Below are 17,890 nucleotides of genomic sequence, written 5' to 3' on the forward strand. Positions count from 1 at the left end.
GATGTAGCGAAAACTGAAGGCCAAGACAGCTACACTATGGACGAGGGGGTGGACGGTGATTTCCAGAGGAGAAGTCCTAGGTCAGGGAACTCCAGCACGGGCACGCTTAGTGTGCCTCGGTGTAAGTAACGTACCTCCCCAGGTGAATACTGCCCGCTGGCCACTGTTGTGCACTTTTACTACACACTTGGATTGCTTTGGGCCAAGGGGCTAAGAGCAGCTAACACTGTGCGTGTGACAGCTCAGTCTGGGGGCCATGGACTGCTGTGTGTGCACTAAATTAGAGGATGAATCATGGCTGAGCAGCGGGCCAACCCAGAAGAAAGACGGGTCAAGATGTTCCCAGGACTCCGAGTCTCCTCTCAGGCTGTACATAGCACAGGGGACCCTCCCCAGCCTGAACTGGTCCCAAGACAGAGGGTCTCGCTAACTTGTTGAACTGCCCAGGCTCATACCCACAACCATCCGGCCCCAGCCCACCAGAGTGCGGGGATTACAGGCAAGCATCACCACGCCCAGCTACTTTTTAATTTCCTTTATTGGTAAAATATGTATTCAATCAATTAAAATTAGGAGCAAAAACTAGAAGCTGAGTCAGCACGCTGAAGATAGGCCTGCATTCAAAAGTTGTTTTTAAAAGAAAAGCAAGTTGTTTCTTTGGGGAGATATGGCAGAAAACAGACTATAATGTAGTCGTCTGACTCAGGGCTTGATGCCCATGGGACCACTTGCTTGTCTGAGTTATGAAATAAATCCCAGGGCTCTGGCTGCCCACGTGTTCAGAGAAGGGCCTCAGGTGCCTGTACCCCCACCTCTGCTCCTAGACCCCCGGCCCTTGTCTGAAGCCCCCCTGAGAGCTGACCCAGAAGTCCTCCTGGTCTTGGATCGCTGCCAGCAACCCGCCAGGACCTTTCCACAAAGCTGGCTTCCTTCTCTTTCCTCACCCTCCTTCCAGCTTGTTGACCTTGGATTTCCTCACCACATATAAACAAAACCAAATGGAAATTACATTCCTGAAAGAAATTCTCCGAATAAACCGAGCAATCCCGTAATTCAGCCAGGTAGAACCGACAGCACAGGGATGTCCCCCTCCTCCTGCCTCCTCTTCCTCTAGGGCACCCTCCCCTCTCTGTTGCTGTGGGGTGCTGCCTTAGATGTCTCCCATGTGGTCCCCTGGTTCATCCAGGGTTCTAGGGGTGGCGAGTCCATAAGCGAAGGAAGCTGGTCCAAGTAATTTCATGATTAATGAACCAACTCTGAATCTGCTCTGCTTCCTGTTACTAAGATGATAAAGTTCTCTTATCTAATACACTTACTTCCAGCTAGAATTTCTGAAACATCCAAATTGTCATGAGGATGGAATGAGGAAAATGTTCCTTTTTTTTTTTTTTAGAAAGGCTACAGCATGAAGTGGTGGCTAAGACAAGGCTTAAGGGGATTTCTTAGGGTAACACTATCTATCGGACTAGTGGTTCTTGGACCTGAAACACCACAGTGACCCAGGAGTCTACCAGGAGAACCAAAGCAGGCTCCCCAAGGGTGGGACTGGGAATCCGACCAGGCTGTTTCCTTCTCTGTCAACAATGTGAGACTCACAGGAGGAGCACAGAGGCACTTGGGTATGGCTATTAGAAATAGTTCTAGAATGATTTCTCCTAAGGAATTATAGATAAAGGGCTGAAGACTAACAAAGAGTAGATAGATTTTGAAAGGTGGAGTTTTCCTGTGATCAAGATACTATGTTATAAAATTGGAAGTTGCTGGGAGGTAGCTCAGCGCCACAAGCGCCTGCCTGGCAAGTGCAAGGTCCCATTCAGTTGCTGGTACCAACAAAATAAAATACAAAATTAGTATTAAAAAAAGAATAGGATGATTATCATAAAGACAATTTCCCCTAGCCCTTTGGTTATCTCAGGGTTTTCTTTCTTTTCTTTTTTTTTGGGGGGGGGGGTTTGGTTTGGTTTTTGGCTTGATTGTATTTTGGTTTTTGAAATAGTGGGGACTGACACCAGTGCCTCTGTACTACTGTACTATATCCCCAACTCTTTCTTTTTCTTTTCTTTTCTTTTTTTCTTTTTTTTTCTTTCATTTTTTGACAGAGAGTCTCTTAAATTGCTGAATTCCCTTGGTGGGGCCCAAAGTTGTGATCCTCCTGACTCAGCCTCCTTGCGAGCAGAGATTATAGGGATATACCTCACCATGATGGCAGACCAGGTAATTTTTTAAGAGACTAAAGAAATACACCAAAATGTAAAAGTTAGGGCAGGAGTGGGGGGTGGGGTAGGGGAGGAATCAAGCTAAAAACCCTGATCTCTAACAGCACTCCCGAAATGATCTAGCCCCAGACAGGCGTCACCCAGCTGAGCCGTGTTGATCGCCAGCCAGGGAGCTTCTTCGGAAAGAGGCCGATCTCATTTGGGCGGCCAGGTCCTGGGGCACAGGGACGACCCTGTCACCGCAGGGTGTCGGTGTCATTATTAATCAAACTCTGCTGCTCCTGTTTGGAGCTCCCTTTTTTCAGATTTGTGCACGAGTTAACGAGGAAGCCCTAGAAACCCAAGCTGCAGGTGTCCCGGTGGCGGCCAGCCGCTGTCGCTGTGTGGGTGATCCGAATCCTACAGTGTTCTCTAGCCAAGGCCACCAGGCAATCTACCCTTCGGAGTCATCCTCACAGCACCGCCGAGGCCCCACCCAGCCAGCCTGGAGGGATGCCGGTGAGCTGGGACGCCCTCCAGATGACCAATCAGAGGAGGGCAGGACAGCAGCCCCTGCTCCCAGTGGCCACCCCGCTCCGGCAGAACGCACGGCCTCTGTGGCTGGCGGAGCTTCCTGCCAATCAGGGCGGAGCCAGAGAGACCTCGGCCAATAGCAGGAGGCGGTCGGGTCAGGCCGGCTGCCTGGTGGGGGTAGATGCGCGAGTTCGCGCTGGGGGAGCCACCGCCCTCCGGCTGCGCGCTGGCTCTGGGCCCCTCTCTCCCGCCCGCGCGCGGCCGGCCGAAGCCGCGCCCACCGCCCAGAGCCAGAGGGATGGTGGTAGTCACGGGGCGGGAGCCAGACAGCCGTCGCCAGGACGGTGCCATGTCTAGCTCCGACGCCGAGGACGACTTTCTAGAACCGGCCACCCCGACAGCCACGCAGGCGGGGGAAGCACTGCCACTGCTGCCCCAGCAGGTACCCGGATGCGGGCGGGCAGGCCGGCGGGGCGCGGCGGACCGTAAGGGGCGGGGTCCCCTGCCCTCGCACCTTGGGGCGCCAGGTGTGCGCTCACCTACCCTCAGGTGCTCCCGGACGGCTGGGCAGGTTCACCCCCATCGTGCATCCAGACCCTGTAGCCAAAGACAGGAAGGTGAGGGAACCCGGACCCCCAAGAGGGACAGACCAAAAGGAGGCCTTGCCTGGGGGTTCGCCCGCAGGGTGGGGCATTAGCCTAGCATGCACTGAGTCCTGGGCTCCATCCTCAGTACAGTACAGAGAGAGAGAGAGAGAGAGAGAGAGAGAGAGAGAGAGAGAGAGAAATATAGCAAGGTAACTATACAAATATATAAGTGAATAGATAACAAGATATATATGTATTAATCTGGTAGATATTGATGGGTATATGTCAAAAGGGGCCTTCACTGGGGTGTAGCTATGTGGTAGGGTGTTGGTCAGCTAGGCTCAAGGGACTCTGGGTCTAATCTCCAGTACTGCAAAAGGAAAAAAAAAAAAAAATAATAGTAATAACAAAAGGAGACGTGGACTGCCCAAATCCTACTTTGTGGTCGGTCACCGGGGACGGTGACAAGCAGCAGGCTTACTAATAGATACGACAACTCTGGCTTTCTGCCAGCCCGCTATGATGCACAGTGGCTTCCTTAGTCCCATTTAATATGTGTGACATCATCTGTTATCAATGCCTGAAGTGACCCTCAGCAGAAAAGAGCACAGACAGTGGACACTTCAGTTGGAGTAGAGCAGGAGGTGCATGAGACGTGTAGAGAAGGGACAGAGCCCCAGCGGTGCCAGCCTGTGCAAGGCTCTCCAGTTAGATGCCCTAAACTCCCCAAATCATGGGAAGCTTGTAAAAATAAGCAAAATTTCCCAGTTCTACAGTTGGGGAAAACAGCCAATAGGGACACAGTGGTGCTATTTTTTGTGCCTTGTCATTGGGCAAAAGATGTGGTTTGAGGGAAAAAGCACAAGCCCCATGGGGTGTGGGCCAAGCCTCCCGTTCCAGCAGCCCCTCGGCTCACAGCACTCCTGTGAGCCCTAGAACTCTGCTCTCTCGTTTGTTCCTGTCTCTGCTTCAATCTTCGCAATCTCTAACAAGGAGTAATTGCGTGGATTGCTGTGAAATCTCCTTGGAAAGGCTGAAGGAGCTCCAGAAATGTGGAGTGTTATTATTCTGAAACAGCTTTTGGGTCCTTGGTATGTATGGGAAATGAGTTTAGAGGACGTGTAGAAAAAGCCACAGCCGTCCATTCAGTCCTGTCCCGCTCTTGTCAGCTCTGGATGCAAGGTGAATCTGAGTCATCTATTCATTCATTCATTGATTCATTCATTGATGGGATGTTAGTCTTTATTGTGGCTGAGCCCTGGGTGAGTTTTATTGCTGTATTTTTAGCCTGCTTTATTTTACAAGGAAAATTGGGCCCAGAGCTGTCAGGATAAATGCACACAGACTTTCCCTGGAGCCAGAGAGATGTTACACTGAAAGAAGGCACTGGAATGAAAAAATTGTGCACTGGAGGAAGTTTGTGGGAAAATTAGAGAACTGGACTCATTTCTAACAGATATGGTTTGCTATAAACGAAGAAAGAAAGACATTAAACAAAGAGAAAAAGCCTGGGCACTGTAGGGGGACCTGGAGCCTCCTGGCGCAAATCTTGCCGTCGTTTTCCTGTCCTCACCGAGCCCTTGCTCCCAGAGCCTTAGCTGCCCTTCTCACTGTGCAGATCAAGTGGGACGTGAACGGTGAGGGGTAGCCAGGGAGGACTGATTGGGGCCCAGTCCTCAGGCATCTGCGCGGTGTCCTGGCTCCCCTGCCCTCAGGAAGCGAAGCGCCAGGCTGCTGTGGTGCAGGGGAGTGCGGCTAGATGCGGATCGGGAGAAGGAAGGGGTGTTTAAGGCAGGGAAGGACAGTGGAGTCGAGTGCTCCGGAGAAGGGGATTGTGAGTGGAAGCCTCCCAGCCATTGGGTGCTGCTCGACTACGCGGGCCACGCAGCTGGATCGGCACACCACTTGCCACCACTACTGCCGCACAGGCAGTCTCATCTGCCAGGTAGATAAAGGGAAAATGTAAGAGCATTTTGGGCAAAGAAGAGCATGAATAAGAGGGACCGGAGAGATGGCTCAGTGGAATAAGCGCTTCCCTGACAAGCGCAAGGACCTGAGTTCAGTCCCTGGTTCTGCCAAGAAAAAAAGAAGAGCATGAGGACTGAACACTGCTAAGTTCCAGAAGTGGAGTTGGGGGTGGTTCTGACCCAGGAGCTGTTGGGTACAACAGCAGGATGACTGTAGGCAAGAGGGAGAAGAACGCAGTTAGATGACTCTTGGCCTGCTCCCGCGCCTCTCCCAGCCTGAGCACCCCTGGTTCCCTTCCAGTTTCCTGAGGTTGTCCCGCTCAACATCGGCGGTGCTCACTTCACCACCCGCTTGTCCACGCTGCGGCGCTACGAGGACACCATGCTGGCAGCCATGTTCAGTGGGCGACATTACATCCCCACCGACGCAGAGGGCCGCTACTTCATCGACCGGGATGGCACGCACTTCGGGTATGTGGCTTCCCACACTCAGTGCCCTCGTCCTGGCAAGTGAGTAACCCAGGCTTTGCAGAACTGGGGGATTGAACTCAGGTCCTTGTGCTTACCAGGCAAGCTCTTATTCCACTGAGCCATCTCCCCAGTCCCCCTGGGTTTGAGGTTTTGGCATCATCTGTAGTACTTATTGTAGTGAGGACAAAACATAACAATGAAATTTGGTACATGTTTTCTAGTAACACATAGTGACAGGGGTGGTGAAATTTCTATCCTATGCAAGCCAGTACCCGGGAAGGAGGTGCAGGTGTGATCACCCTAAAGGTAGGGGAGTTTGAAAGCACTTCCTGGAGAAGACCTTGCATTATTGTGCGGAGGACAGCAGGGAGCCACAGAGGACAGCAGTGAGCCTGGGGTGCTGCCGTGACTCCCACACTTCTGTAGTTAAAACAGCCCTGTGTGGTGGTGCACACCTGTAATTCCAGCATTCTGAGAGGCTGAGGCAGGATTCTAAGTTCATCCCAAATAACAAGAAATGAAAAGGGCTTGGGTTGTAGTTTAGCCATAAAACACTGTGGTTTGGTCCCCAGTACTGTAAAACAATAAAACCAAAAGAAAGTTGAAGGAAAGGCTAACATAGGATTACGGTCCCTTCATTTTGTCAAGAAAAGTCTTCTAAGAACAATTTAAAGAATTACTATTCTTACAATAACTTAGACACTAAAACATAAATATACAACCCTAAAATGTTAGCCTTTTCTAGTAAGAGACTTCTGACAAGCTTATACATAAACAGGTTAAAGACTTTGTGTCTCATTGTCCTGTTCGTTACGTGGGAAGTCCTGCTGTTGCCTCCTGAGCCTAGTGAGGATCAGGGAACTCAGAGTGCGCCCCAGCAGGCGTGTTGCTGTGTGCCTCGAGCCAGCTGCCCAGGGCACAGGCGCCCTCTGCCCCTTTCTCCTTGCCGACACCCCCAGAATCGTGCACATGGGCGTGGGCTCATTTTTTGTCCCCTGGCCAGATCATGGCTCTGAAGCATCTGGCTTTCTCCAGTGCGCTGTCAGCTCCTCAGGTGCAGAGAGTATCAAGATGTGACAATGTCACGTTGCTCTGGAGCTAAAAACAATCTTGTTTATAGGCCATTTGGGGGAGAAAAGCACCGAGCTCAGCTGGCAGCTCCCATGGTACCATGAGCAGGGCCCTGCCTCAGGGCTTTGCTTTTCAAGCTCAGGAAGATGTGCTGAGGGTCCCGGAGGACTCATTTCAGAAGGAGCTGTGGGGCGAGAGCAGGGCTGGACAGAGGGCGGGGGGGCCAGGCCTGACAGGCCACGCCAGGTATGATGGGCTGGCCAGGGCAGTGGCAGCACGGTGGCTGCCAGGCGTGCTGACTGTGGCCAAGGTTTAGCAGCAGCAGATGCAGCTGGTGGGGACTCATCAGGAATCCAGGGCACTTGGAGCAGGACCTTTGCCTCTGTCGCAGCTCAGGTACCACACCACAACCCTGTGGGCCTTGGCGGGGCACTTCTGCTGAAGTCTGGACCTCTGTGCTCTGAGCTCAGCTCCAGGTCTGGATCTGAGCCTCTGCAGTGGGGCTGCCTCGGCGAGGGTGCTCCTGAGCCTCATGGTCCCCGCTTACACAGAGGAAGTAAGAGAGCACCCACCTGCGTGTGTAGGAGGATCCACGGACTAAAGCAGGAGCAGCGGCTGATGCTTTCATGCTCAGGGCCAGCGGGGCTGTGTTAGGACTTCCGACTAACTATGGAATGACAGCTTGATCGCAGGATTTACCCACCACTGCCGGCAAGGAATCTGGTAACTCTTAGCACTAACTAGACAATCTGACAGGAAAACTGAACTTTTATTCAAAGAGTGTACACAGTGTGATTTAAAAAAAAAAAGAAGAATGAATATACAAAAAACTTTAAATTTATTTATTTATTTATTTATTTATTTATTTATTTATTTATTTGGTATAAGGTCTTACTACACAGCTCAGACTCATAGTGATCCTCCTGTTTTCAGCCTCCCCAGTGCTAGGATTATAGGCATGCACCACTATGCCCAGTTTCAGTGGCCCACTTGGCGCCCAGAGCTGGGTCCCGCATGGCATGTGGTTCTGGGGATCAAACCCAGGTCCTTGCACTTGCCAGGCAGGTGCGTAGACTGCTGAACTATCTCTCCAGTCAAAAAACCCACAAAACTTTAAATTTAGTACCCGAGTTGCTATTCATCCCCCTGGTTTCAAACACGCTTAGCTCATTGTTCACTTTCTGAAGCAGGTCTGGATGTTTTCGTTTGTGGCTTCAGTCATACTGCAGTGGCTGCCTCAGTATCCAGAGCCGAGTCAGCACTTTCCCCTTCATGGTCATTTTGACTTTGGGGAAGAGCCAGAAGTCATGTGGGGCCAGATCCATCAACTTGGGAGGATGAGGATGCACCGTCATGTTTCTATTTGGCAGAAATTTTCCATTTGACCAGCAATGTGTGATAAGTATATACAGCGAATGTTTATATTTAAAAATTTGTGGCAATAAGAGACACAGTGAAATGCTGAAATAATCCCTTGCCTTTGGACCCTTAATCCTTCTTGGAAATGTATCTTTTATTGAAAGAAGTTTTTAATTTAGACATGAGCTTTAAACATGAGTTTTGTATGTGATTCTTCTCAGTCCTGGCACCAGGTGGTTTAGGATTAGAATTGGACATTTAATCTTCCCTACATAGGTACAGAGTAGTAGTAAGAGCAAGAATGTGGAACAGCTAGGACCCTTATCCATTATTGGCCAGGAATGTAAACGGCTACAACTGCTGTGTTAAACATGCATTTCTTCTGGGAGTGAATTCTGTTCCTAGCATCTCCCTGAGAATGGGTGCTTGGATCCACCAAGGAGCTTCTCAAGAAAGTTTGTCACAGCTTTAGCCATGGTAGTCAGAAGTCAGAAACAACCCAAAGGTCCATCGAGAGAATGAGTAAATACAGTATACCCATACCGTGACATACCGCTTATGTGATGAATGATAACAACCATAAGCAGAAGCAGACTACTAGCACATACAGAAACTTACACTGAGGGAAAGAGCCAGATATGAAGGAATGTGGTTATGACTGTATGAATTCAAGAAAATGCAGACCGGGCTAGCCAGATAGCTTAGCGGACAAAAGTGCCTGCTTAGGCAGGCTCAGGGACCAGGGTTCAATCCCCATGTGTCACGCCAGCTTTATCCCCGGGGCACGATGAGACCGAGAGTGAGACTGGGTGTGGTGGCACGCACCTGCAATCTGAGTATTTGGGAGGCTGAACACAGGAGGATCACTCTGTTTCAGATCTATATAGTAAAACTCTGTAGATCCTGTGCTAAATACCTTTGAAAAAAAAGAAGGAAATGCAGCCCTAATCTTTGTTGCTAGAAGATGACGGAGCGTGAGCCGCTGTAGCGGCTCTCTGGGAGCGGCACCAGGAGAGCTTAAGGACTTGGAAGTGCCCGCTGTCTTGCTTCAGGTGGTGGAGAGCGCTGCGTGTATTCCTGCTTTCACCAGTCGCTGAACTGCATAGTTACGGCTTGTACATTTGGGCTTGGGATGTAGCGCAGTGGTAGAACACTTGCCTCCTGCACAAGAGACCCTGGGTTTCATCCCCAGCACAACAGAAAGGGAAGAAAGGCTGGGCATGGTGGCATACACCTGCAGTCCCAACATTCTGGAAGGCTGAGGCACTTAGTAATTTTGTGAGACCTTGTCTCTAAAACATGAAAAATGGGGGCAGGGGCTGGAGACAGAGCTCGTTGTGAAGGCCCTCAGTTGGATCCCTGGTACCATCACCACCAGAAAAAAAGAAAACTAAGATTTGCAGATTTATTGAATAGCAGTTATATTTTATAATTTAATATATTATACATACCAGGGCTTTCAAGAACACTGAGCTACAGCGGATTAAAGCACCTGCTTAGGCAGATGCAGGGGCCAGGGGTTTGATCCCCAGCCTGCTGTGCTGGCCCCGTCCCTGGGGCTTACTGAGACAGTGAATAAGACTGGGCACAGTGGCACGCACCTGTAATCCCAGCACTTGGGCGGCTGAAAAACAGGAAGGATCACTACAAGTCCAATCTGTGTAGCGAGACCCTGTACTAAATACATTAAAAAAAGAAAAGAAAGAACACTGAGCTAGTGAATAAATGAGCCCTAGTTATTGTTTGTTTTGCTTTGTTTTTGTTTTTTGAGACCTGTAGTTCAGGTCGGCCTTGAAGTCCCTGTGTAGCCCAGGCTGGCCTCAAACTCCAGGCGATCTTCCTGCCTCAGCCTCATGAGTGCTGGGATTAGAGATGTACACTACCACACCTGGCATCATTTTGCATTTTTAAAGGTCTTGCTAAATTGCCCAGGCTGGGCTTGAGCTTTTGATCTTCCTGCTTTATTCTCCCAGAATGTAAGGATTACAGGTGTTCACCACCACACCCAGGTAATTGTAACTTTTTAAATGATAGCTTCTATTGTTAAAACTGTGTGTATGTGTATTAAGGAGTTAGGCGTCGTATCTTTCCATTATACTTATGTGTAGCTAATATACTTAACATAATGATACTGACAGCAGAAACTAATAACACTCATTGAGGGCTTCCTTTGTGTCAGAAACTTCAAGCATTTTTCATATACTCGTTTAGTTCCCTCCTAATACTAGAAGGTAGTTGTGTTACTGTTTCTCCTTTTGTGATGAGAAAATCAGGGTGCAGAGGGGCCAGCTTCTCTCACCCAGGGTCACGCAGCTGGTGGGTGGGTCCCAGATATTCTGTGTTCTGAGCCCACGTGGTGCCCACCCAGGCCTCTGAGTCCCTTGTCACACATCCCGTCCTCGCCCACAGAGATGTGCTGAACTTCCTGCGCTCGGGGGACCTGCCGCCCCGGGAGCGAGTGCGGGCTGTGCACAAGGAGGCCCAGTACTATGCCATCGGGCCCCTCCTGGAGCAGCTGGAGAACATGCAGCCGCTGAAGGGCGAGAAGGTGCGCCAGGCTTTCCTGGGGCTCATGCCGTATTACAGAGGTGAGCGCCCTGCCCCGGACAGATGGATGGACAGATAGACGGTAGGGTGGAAGGAAGGTAGCGAGGGCTGTATCAGTGCCGGGGTCGCTACCAGAACGGGAGGTCCTAGGGCCCTCCACGCTCCTGAGATGATGGGAGAGGCTGGCCTCATGTGGTCTCACCAGTGCGCTGGGAAGGCTGGTTCAGGCAGGCCCACCTTGCCGTGCCAGTCAACAAGTTGGATTTTCAAAGGGCAGTCCTCACCTGCTATGGAGAAAGGCGAGAGGTCCAGGAGTGCCCTTCACCTCTGTCCCTGGCTCCCTGGGTGGCTCCCCACTGCCCTCTCTCCCCACCCCCACTGAGGGATGCTGTGTTCACCCCGTAGACCACCTGGAGCGGATTGTGGAGATCGCCCGGCTGCGTGCAGTCCAGCGGAAGGCCCGCTTTGCCAAGCTCAAGGTGTGTGTCTTCAAGGAAGAGATGCCCATCACCCCCTACGAGTGCCCCCTCCTCAACTCCCTGCGCTTTGAGCGGAGCGAGAGTGATGGGCAGCTCTTTGAGCACCACTGCGAGGTGGATGTGTCTTTCGGGCCCTGGGAGGCTGTGGCTGACATTTACGACCTATTGCACTGCCTGGTCACGGACCTTTCAGCCCAGGGCCTCACTGTGGACCACCAGTGCATCGGGGTGTGTGACAAGCACCTCGTCAACCACTACTACTGCAAGCGCCCTATCTATGAGTTCAAGATCACGTGGTGGTGAGTAGCCCTCTAGGCAGAGCGTCCTGCCAGGGAAGGTGTCCTGCCTCCATGGCGGCTCTGGGATAAGATCCCTGTAGAGGCTGCGAGTCCTGAGCTGCAGCTCTGAGGGGACAGAGGTGTGGCTCTGCGATCCCTGGCTAAACCTCAGGGTCAGTCTTGGGGCTGGTGGCCTTTGGGGACTTGGAGTCTGCTCTCACCTGACCTCTCCTCAAGGCATGGCAGTCTTCACTTAAGGCCAATGGAGTCCAGTGAGGGTGTCGCCGGAAGTCCAGAGAAGTTTTGTCACCTTGACCTCAAAGGAGAGATTTGCACACAGAAGCACAGTACCAAGGTAGCACGGCCCCTTCCTCTGTCCGTCCTGGCATCTGACCTGTGCTCAGTGAGTCAGTGTGAACTGGCGTCGGTGGAGGATGTGTCCAAGTAGCCACCCTGCAGCCCCCATCTGAAGAAAGGTGGGTCCCGTTCCTAGGCATCCCTTGGCCCCCAAGAGCAGTCCCCCGTGCTGTCTGCAGAGAATGTACTTCCCCGTCTTTTAGAGATCTAACATAGTGAACAAAGCCGGGACCGGGTTGGCCTTAGAAAACCACAGTGCTTACAGCTGTGCCGAGCTCCAGGCGGGTCATCTTCCACAGGGCTGGAAAGACGCAGGGTCTTCCCAAAGGTTCCCCAGTGCTGGCAGGCAAGACGGCGCAGCCCTCTGCTATTCTGAAGTCACATCGTTTTTAGAGGCTCAGAACACCTCATTGCCTGCCATGTTGTACGATAGGATCCAGTTTACAGTGAACCTTTCAAAGGGACTCTGCGCTCTTGCTCTGTTCTGCCACTGCCCTCCTGCTCAGAGGTTCCTGTCCTGAGAAAGTAAAGGAAGAGCCAGGAGTCCTAGGAAGACCGCAGCAAGCCTCCACTGTGTTTTACTTCCCATATTTCAGAAAAACCTCCAAAACCGTCTCTTCTACTGCATTTCCTTTTTGCTCTGTGTGCAGCTGGTCAGGGTGTGGACAAGCAGTGCACCGCATCTCTGGTCAGAACAGAACGTTTCCATGCTGCAGTAAGGGTTTCCTGTGTTACCACGGTCTCGCCGGACCATTCCTGGGTGGTTCTGAAGGGAGGAGTTTGTATCTATAGGCACAGTGACGTGTCCAGTTCTCTAGCTGAGGGAAGCTGAGGCAGGGGGATCACGTGAGCCCACAAGGCCAGTTCTGGTAACGGGGAGAGGTGAGAACAGCAACACTGACCTCAGTGTAACAGAGCAGATAGGTAAGGGACCAGGGGAGCTGAGTACAGGTGTGTCGAGAGGGAGAAAGGCCAGCGTCTGGGACCACCTGGATTGCTCCCTGGGCTGGAACAGAGGTGGGGACAGAGGTCCATGAGGAAAGAACCATCGGTACCCACCCTTGTTGTGTCCCTTCCCTTGTTCTTGACGTCCCTGCTTGGCACATTTCTCTATGACAGGACCCCTGCCTTGTTCTCACAGAACTTTTCATTCAGGTTTCTTTGGTTCCTATTACCCATTGTCTCATATATGTTCCTTCTCTTTTCTTGGGTAATACAAGGTTTCTCTATGCAGACCAAGCTGACCTTGTAGCCCAGACTGGCCTCAAACCTGGCACAGTCCTCCTGCCTCAGCCTCCTGAGTGCTGGAATTACAAATGTATGTGACCACACCCAGCATTTCTCTTTGGTGGCGAGGGGTTATGTGTTCATTTTCTGACAGACTTGACTTCCTGGAGGAGGATGTCCACAAGTCTGCAGCAGATAGCTAGGCCCAGGGCTTTCTATCTGGCTTCAGCCTCATCCTCAGCCTGGCCCTCATCATGGTAACTGGCCATTCAGAGTCCATGTGTGCACAACAGGGACAGAGCTGGCTCACAGAGTACAGCTTTGCTCAAGACACGGGATCTTGGAGCTGCGGAGATAGCTCAGCGGCGTAAGTGCCTGCCTGGCAAGCACAAGGTCCTCAGTTCAGTCCCCTGTAATCACAAAGAAAAAAAGAAGAAGAAGAAAAAAAACAAACCCCACAGGCCCTGAAAGCTTGACTCCAAAGGGTCTTAGGATGCTAAACAAGGACAATGTCCCTGTGCCTCTTGGTGGAGATTCCCTCTGTTCCTATGTCATCTCACTGCCTGTGAGGTGGAGAGGGAACAGTGACAGTGGGCTTTGGATCTCACTCTGAACCTTCCCCTCCTCTCTGTTTCTCCCTCCCTTTTTTCCTACCTCCCCGCACCTCCTGTTCCTTGCTCGTTTTGCCTCACTTAGAGACGGTGTGTCACCGGTGGGGCCGGGCTGGTTTCAAGCTCCTGGGCTCAGGCCATCCTCCATCCTCAGCCTCCTGAGTGCTGGGGCTGTAGACACTGTTTCTGCTGTGTTTGTCCTTCTTGTTTTTAGTTCTACTGCGTTCTTCCTTTGCTCTTTGTATCCTAACATTTGTGGGTATTGGAGCAGAATATGTACTGAATCCCCTTGTCAAAAGATTTTTATAGAGAAAGAACAAGCCCCCTTCTTTACCCAGAATACCTCTACTTTTTTGTGACAACGGGAGCTTTTCTTTATACTGAAAAATGTATTTATGACAAGTCTTCCTTTAACTAGTGGGACAGAAATATGAAGGAACACATGCTGTTTGAGGGATTCACCAGCCCACACTCTTATTTACCCTCTAACCTGCTCTGCCCTCTTTGAGCTCTTCTGCGTAGAGTAACAGAATTCAGTGGCCTCGTTTGGCCCCTTTGCAGAAAAGCCAACAGGCTGAAATGTGCTGTTGGATGAGGTGCTTTGTGATGGCTTCCAAATAAAGCGATCATCTCTGCAGGAGTCCGTGTGATCCCTTGCCAGCCCCAAGCAGCCTCCGCGGGCACAGGCCTCTCCTGGCTGAGAGGCATGTGTGTTCGCGACATTCTTGCGTTATCTCATACACAGCTCCCCTCTTGAGTGGAGACTGGCGTCATCTTGCCCTGAGACAGTCGACGCCCAGGAGCCTCCTTTGAGTCTGGCTGTGGGCACATTTTCCCTGGTGTGATGCTCACTGGCTGGGCAGGTGAAGGCCTGGGAACCACGCTGACGCGTGCCACATCCTAGGGCAGGGGCTCTTCAGTAGCTTTCTAACTAGGAGAAAAGTGTCTTCGCCACCCTTAGCGGCCATGGCTGCCCAGGCCTTCCAGCCACAAGCCCTGGAACTTCCTGTTTTCCCAGCCCTTCCTGAGGCCCGCGATGCCCCAGGCTGTCCAGGCTCATGCCTCAGGCTGGTCAGGTGATGGCTCATGTGTGCTGAGCACTCGGGGCTGAGCAGGAGCAGACACAGAAGAGGAGCACATTTGTGGGTGATCCTGGCCAAGCTGCAGCCAAAGGGGTGAAGACAAAACAGCAACAGGAAAACCCACTCCCTGAGCATTTGGATCCTAAGAAGAATGACAGACATGACATGTCCGCGCACCTCCTGTCCCTGCTCTGATATACATGATTGTGCTTTTTGGGGTGCTGCTTTGGGAGCTCTTGGATGAAGGTAGTGCTTGTCTCCTGGTGCTGAAAAGAGGGGCATTTTTTAGAGTGTTGGGAACTGGGGTGGGAAAGGCACTTTTTAGAACCCTAGAAGAAACAGCATGGGAGGAGGAAGAGGTGGGGTAAAGGGTGGGTGGAGAAAAGTTCCCAGGTCTGTCATTTTCCCTGGACTGTGTGGGGGTTTGTACACAGCAGAACACTGCTGTGTGTGTTTACACACATCTGGGAGTGCATGCAGCCCCAGCACCCTCAATGGCAGTAAAGCTGAGAACTAGAACCTGGCTGCCTCCTTTTCAGACGTGTCCTCACCCCCCACCCTTTGTGCTCTGCCAGCAGGGTGTTTGGTGTCTGCTTTGCGTGTGATGTGCCACTCTGTGCTTTGCGACACAGTAGGACTGGCTCTGCCCTGCAGCCAGTGCTAGGTTTCTACCCTGACTCGAGCTTGAGGGCAATGGGATGGTAACATGCTTCTGGAGTTAGTACTCGGTCCCGGTCACCCCAGGTGAGAGACACAGCGCTCTCCTTTGGAGAAGCGGCCACAACTGACCAGTCACGACTGACCAATCACGGCCCGTGGTTCTGAGAGCAACCCCTCCTGTCCAGCCACAACTTTGCCATGGGAAATCAGTGCTATAAGTGTGCATGAGCCTGGTTAAGGCCAGGATGTCCTTGGGGAAGGTGGCACCACAGTTTGAACACCCTCCTGAGGCTGCCCCAGAGTCCCTTCCAGCTGAGCCTGCACAGGGGAGCTCTGAGTGTGGGCCAGCTCCTCTGCCTTCCTATTGCTTTCCTTGCATCTGTGGTGATTCTGACTTAATAAAAGCATTGCATCGTCCTTGCCAAATATTCCTCCTGACCTCATTACCAAGCACACAGCCGCCTCATAATGGGCTATAAGATCTTCTGGGTTCTACAGCTACTTTTGCTTAACTCAATGAGAAGAAAGAGGTGTACTAACAGTGTTTGGACAGAATATCCTGTCTGCTTCTTGTACTGTGGATAACCACTAAGAAGATAACAATGTACAGTGTATTGACTATCAAAACTGTCCTATTAACCAGCTGTGAAACTGTCTCATATTTATTTCTCAATAAAAAAATAAATATATTAAAAAAAAAAAAAAAAAAGATCTTCCGGGTTGGAAACGAGCTTATAGCAGCAGCATTTCCGCGGAGCATGTAGCCAGCCAGAGCCAGATTCAAACCCACAGTCCCTGTCTGAAACCCTTACTGTGTTCAGAGGTCTGAGTCCACCCTTGGCCGCCTCACTGCCCTACTTGGAGGCTCAGGGCTTTACCCTGCCGACCTATAAAGATGTGTAAAACATGTTTCCAGAAGGAAAGTTAAAGCAGTTTCCCTAAGCTGGGTACAGCGGTGTGTGTCTTCAGTCAACTATTCAGGAGGCTGACACAAGAGGATCACAAGCAAAACCAAACTGAACTTCCCTAGACAAGTAGGCCTTCAGTAGCCCTCAGCAATAAAGAGACGGACAGGGTCCCCGCTTTGGAGCCCTGGGTAGTGAGGGACACATGCTGCTGGTGGCCAGTGGCCCCGAGTGGGTGAGCAGTGGCTCCCTATGGGCCAGCACAACCCTACTGTGGGAGCCCAGAGTCATTCAGACCCGGGCAGCCCAACAGACCTAACTGCAGCTGTGTGGGTCTGCGAGGTTCTGTCCTGGCACCAAAGAAAACAGAAAGGCAGAGTTGCTGGGTGTCTGGCTTGAACTTCATGGCCCTCGGACTCTGGATCTTTATCTCGCGCATCCCTTCGTCTTTGTGAGGATAACTTCTCAGCTGGCTTTATTTTCAATTTTGATTTATTCAATTTGCACTATGTTCCTGTAGCATCTCTTTAACTTTGTATTCCTCATTCCTTACTCTTTAGCTTTTCCTACCATGTATTATCGCTTAATTCCTCTAAATTTTACTTTTATTCCACTTTTTTTTTTCTTTCTGAGACAGGGTCTCCTAATTCAGTTTAGGTGGACCTTGAACTTACTGTGATCCTCCTGTCCTGAGTGTTGGGATTACAGGCATGCACCACCATTTCTGGCTTAATTTCTATAATTTAAAATATGATTTAAACTGTTTCTAACATATCTTGTAAATGAAGAGCATATGTGAATTGGATGCTGGGGAAGGTAGTTCCTATTCTGAGCGAGTGTGATTACATAGGTGTTTCCTTCTGCCTGCACCTCTGCTGCCATCTTCTTAGCCATGCTTTAGGTTCTTCACTTCTTCCTTGCATGAATACTTCCTTGTAAAATTGAAATACAAGGGGAAAAATAGCATTATGCAAAATGTATATACCTGTATTATCTAGTAGATTCAGTAGCCAGGATTATACTTCTGCCTCCAAGATGCTACCCTGCCTCCAAAATATGCGTGTGTGCACACACACACACACACACACATGCATGCATGCACGCACGCACACTCTAGTAGAACAGCATTAGGAATAGGGAAGCTCAACTGGCCAGCTGAGGAACGGCATGGTCTGGAGCCCTGGGGAATCTCCCCTTAGTTTTCTTTCACCGTAACAAATACCTGAGGTAAGTGACATAAAGAGCAAAGGGTTGTGGTGAGAGTGCCCAGTGTGCAGGGCTTCAGCGTGGCTGGGCTTTGAGACGGGGTCTGCAGTGTTGCCAGGCTGTCTTCCAACCCCTGGGCTCGAGCCAGCCGGTACCTGGGGTAGCAGGACAAGCCACTACGTCCACCTGGGCAATTAAGCCTTTCACTCACGGGCCTTTGGGGGACATTTAAGATCCAGGATCCCAGATACCTCCTACAGCCACCTGCCACTGACTGGAAACGGAAGCTCTGTGCACCAGGAGAGAATCCAAGCAACTATGGGGAGGACAAAACTATCTGGAAATGCATGATCA

The 17,890-nt window shown here is 51.0% G+C and overlaps 1 protein-coding gene across 3 annotated transcripts; it reads left to right on the forward strand.

The window, feature by feature from the left end:
* The first annotated feature begins 2,937 nt into the window (after nucleotides 1-2,937).
* On the forward strand, nucleotides 2,938-14,723 carry Kctd7 (potassium channel tetramerization domain containing 7). Of its 3 annotated transcripts, none has more exons than XM_023714374.1 (5): nucleotides 2,938-3,171; nucleotides 5,585-5,793; nucleotides 10,594-10,772; nucleotides 11,137-11,509; nucleotides 14,702-14,723. In XM_023714374.1, the coding sequence occupies exons 1-5, from the start codon at nucleotides 3,028-3,030 to the stop codon at nucleotides 14,709-14,711; spliced, it is 915 nt and encodes a 304-aa protein (XP_023570142.1). In that variant the 5' UTR covers nucleotides 2,938-3,027; the 3' UTR covers nucleotides 14,712-14,723. The 3 variants fall into 3 exon arrangements, with proteins under 3 accessions (XP_023570142.1, XP_023570141.1, XP_004630459.2); XM_023714373.1 differs by lacking the exon at nucleotides 14,702-14,723 and adding an exon at nucleotides 11,726-14,320; XM_004630402.2 differs by lacking the exon at nucleotides 14,702-14,723 and adding an exon at nucleotides 11,726-14,320 and having other exon boundaries at nucleotides 5,585-5,754.
* The last annotated feature ends 3,167 nt before the right edge of the window (nucleotides 14,724-17,890 follow it).

Source organism: Octodon degus, unplaced genomic scaffold, assembly GCF_000260255.1.
Source record: "Octodon degus isolate 3935 unplaced genomic scaffold, OctDeg1.0 scaffold00035, whole genome shotgun sequence".
NCBI classification, from domain to species: domain Eukaryota; kingdom Metazoa; phylum Chordata; class Mammalia; order Rodentia; family Octodontidae; genus Octodon; species Octodon degus.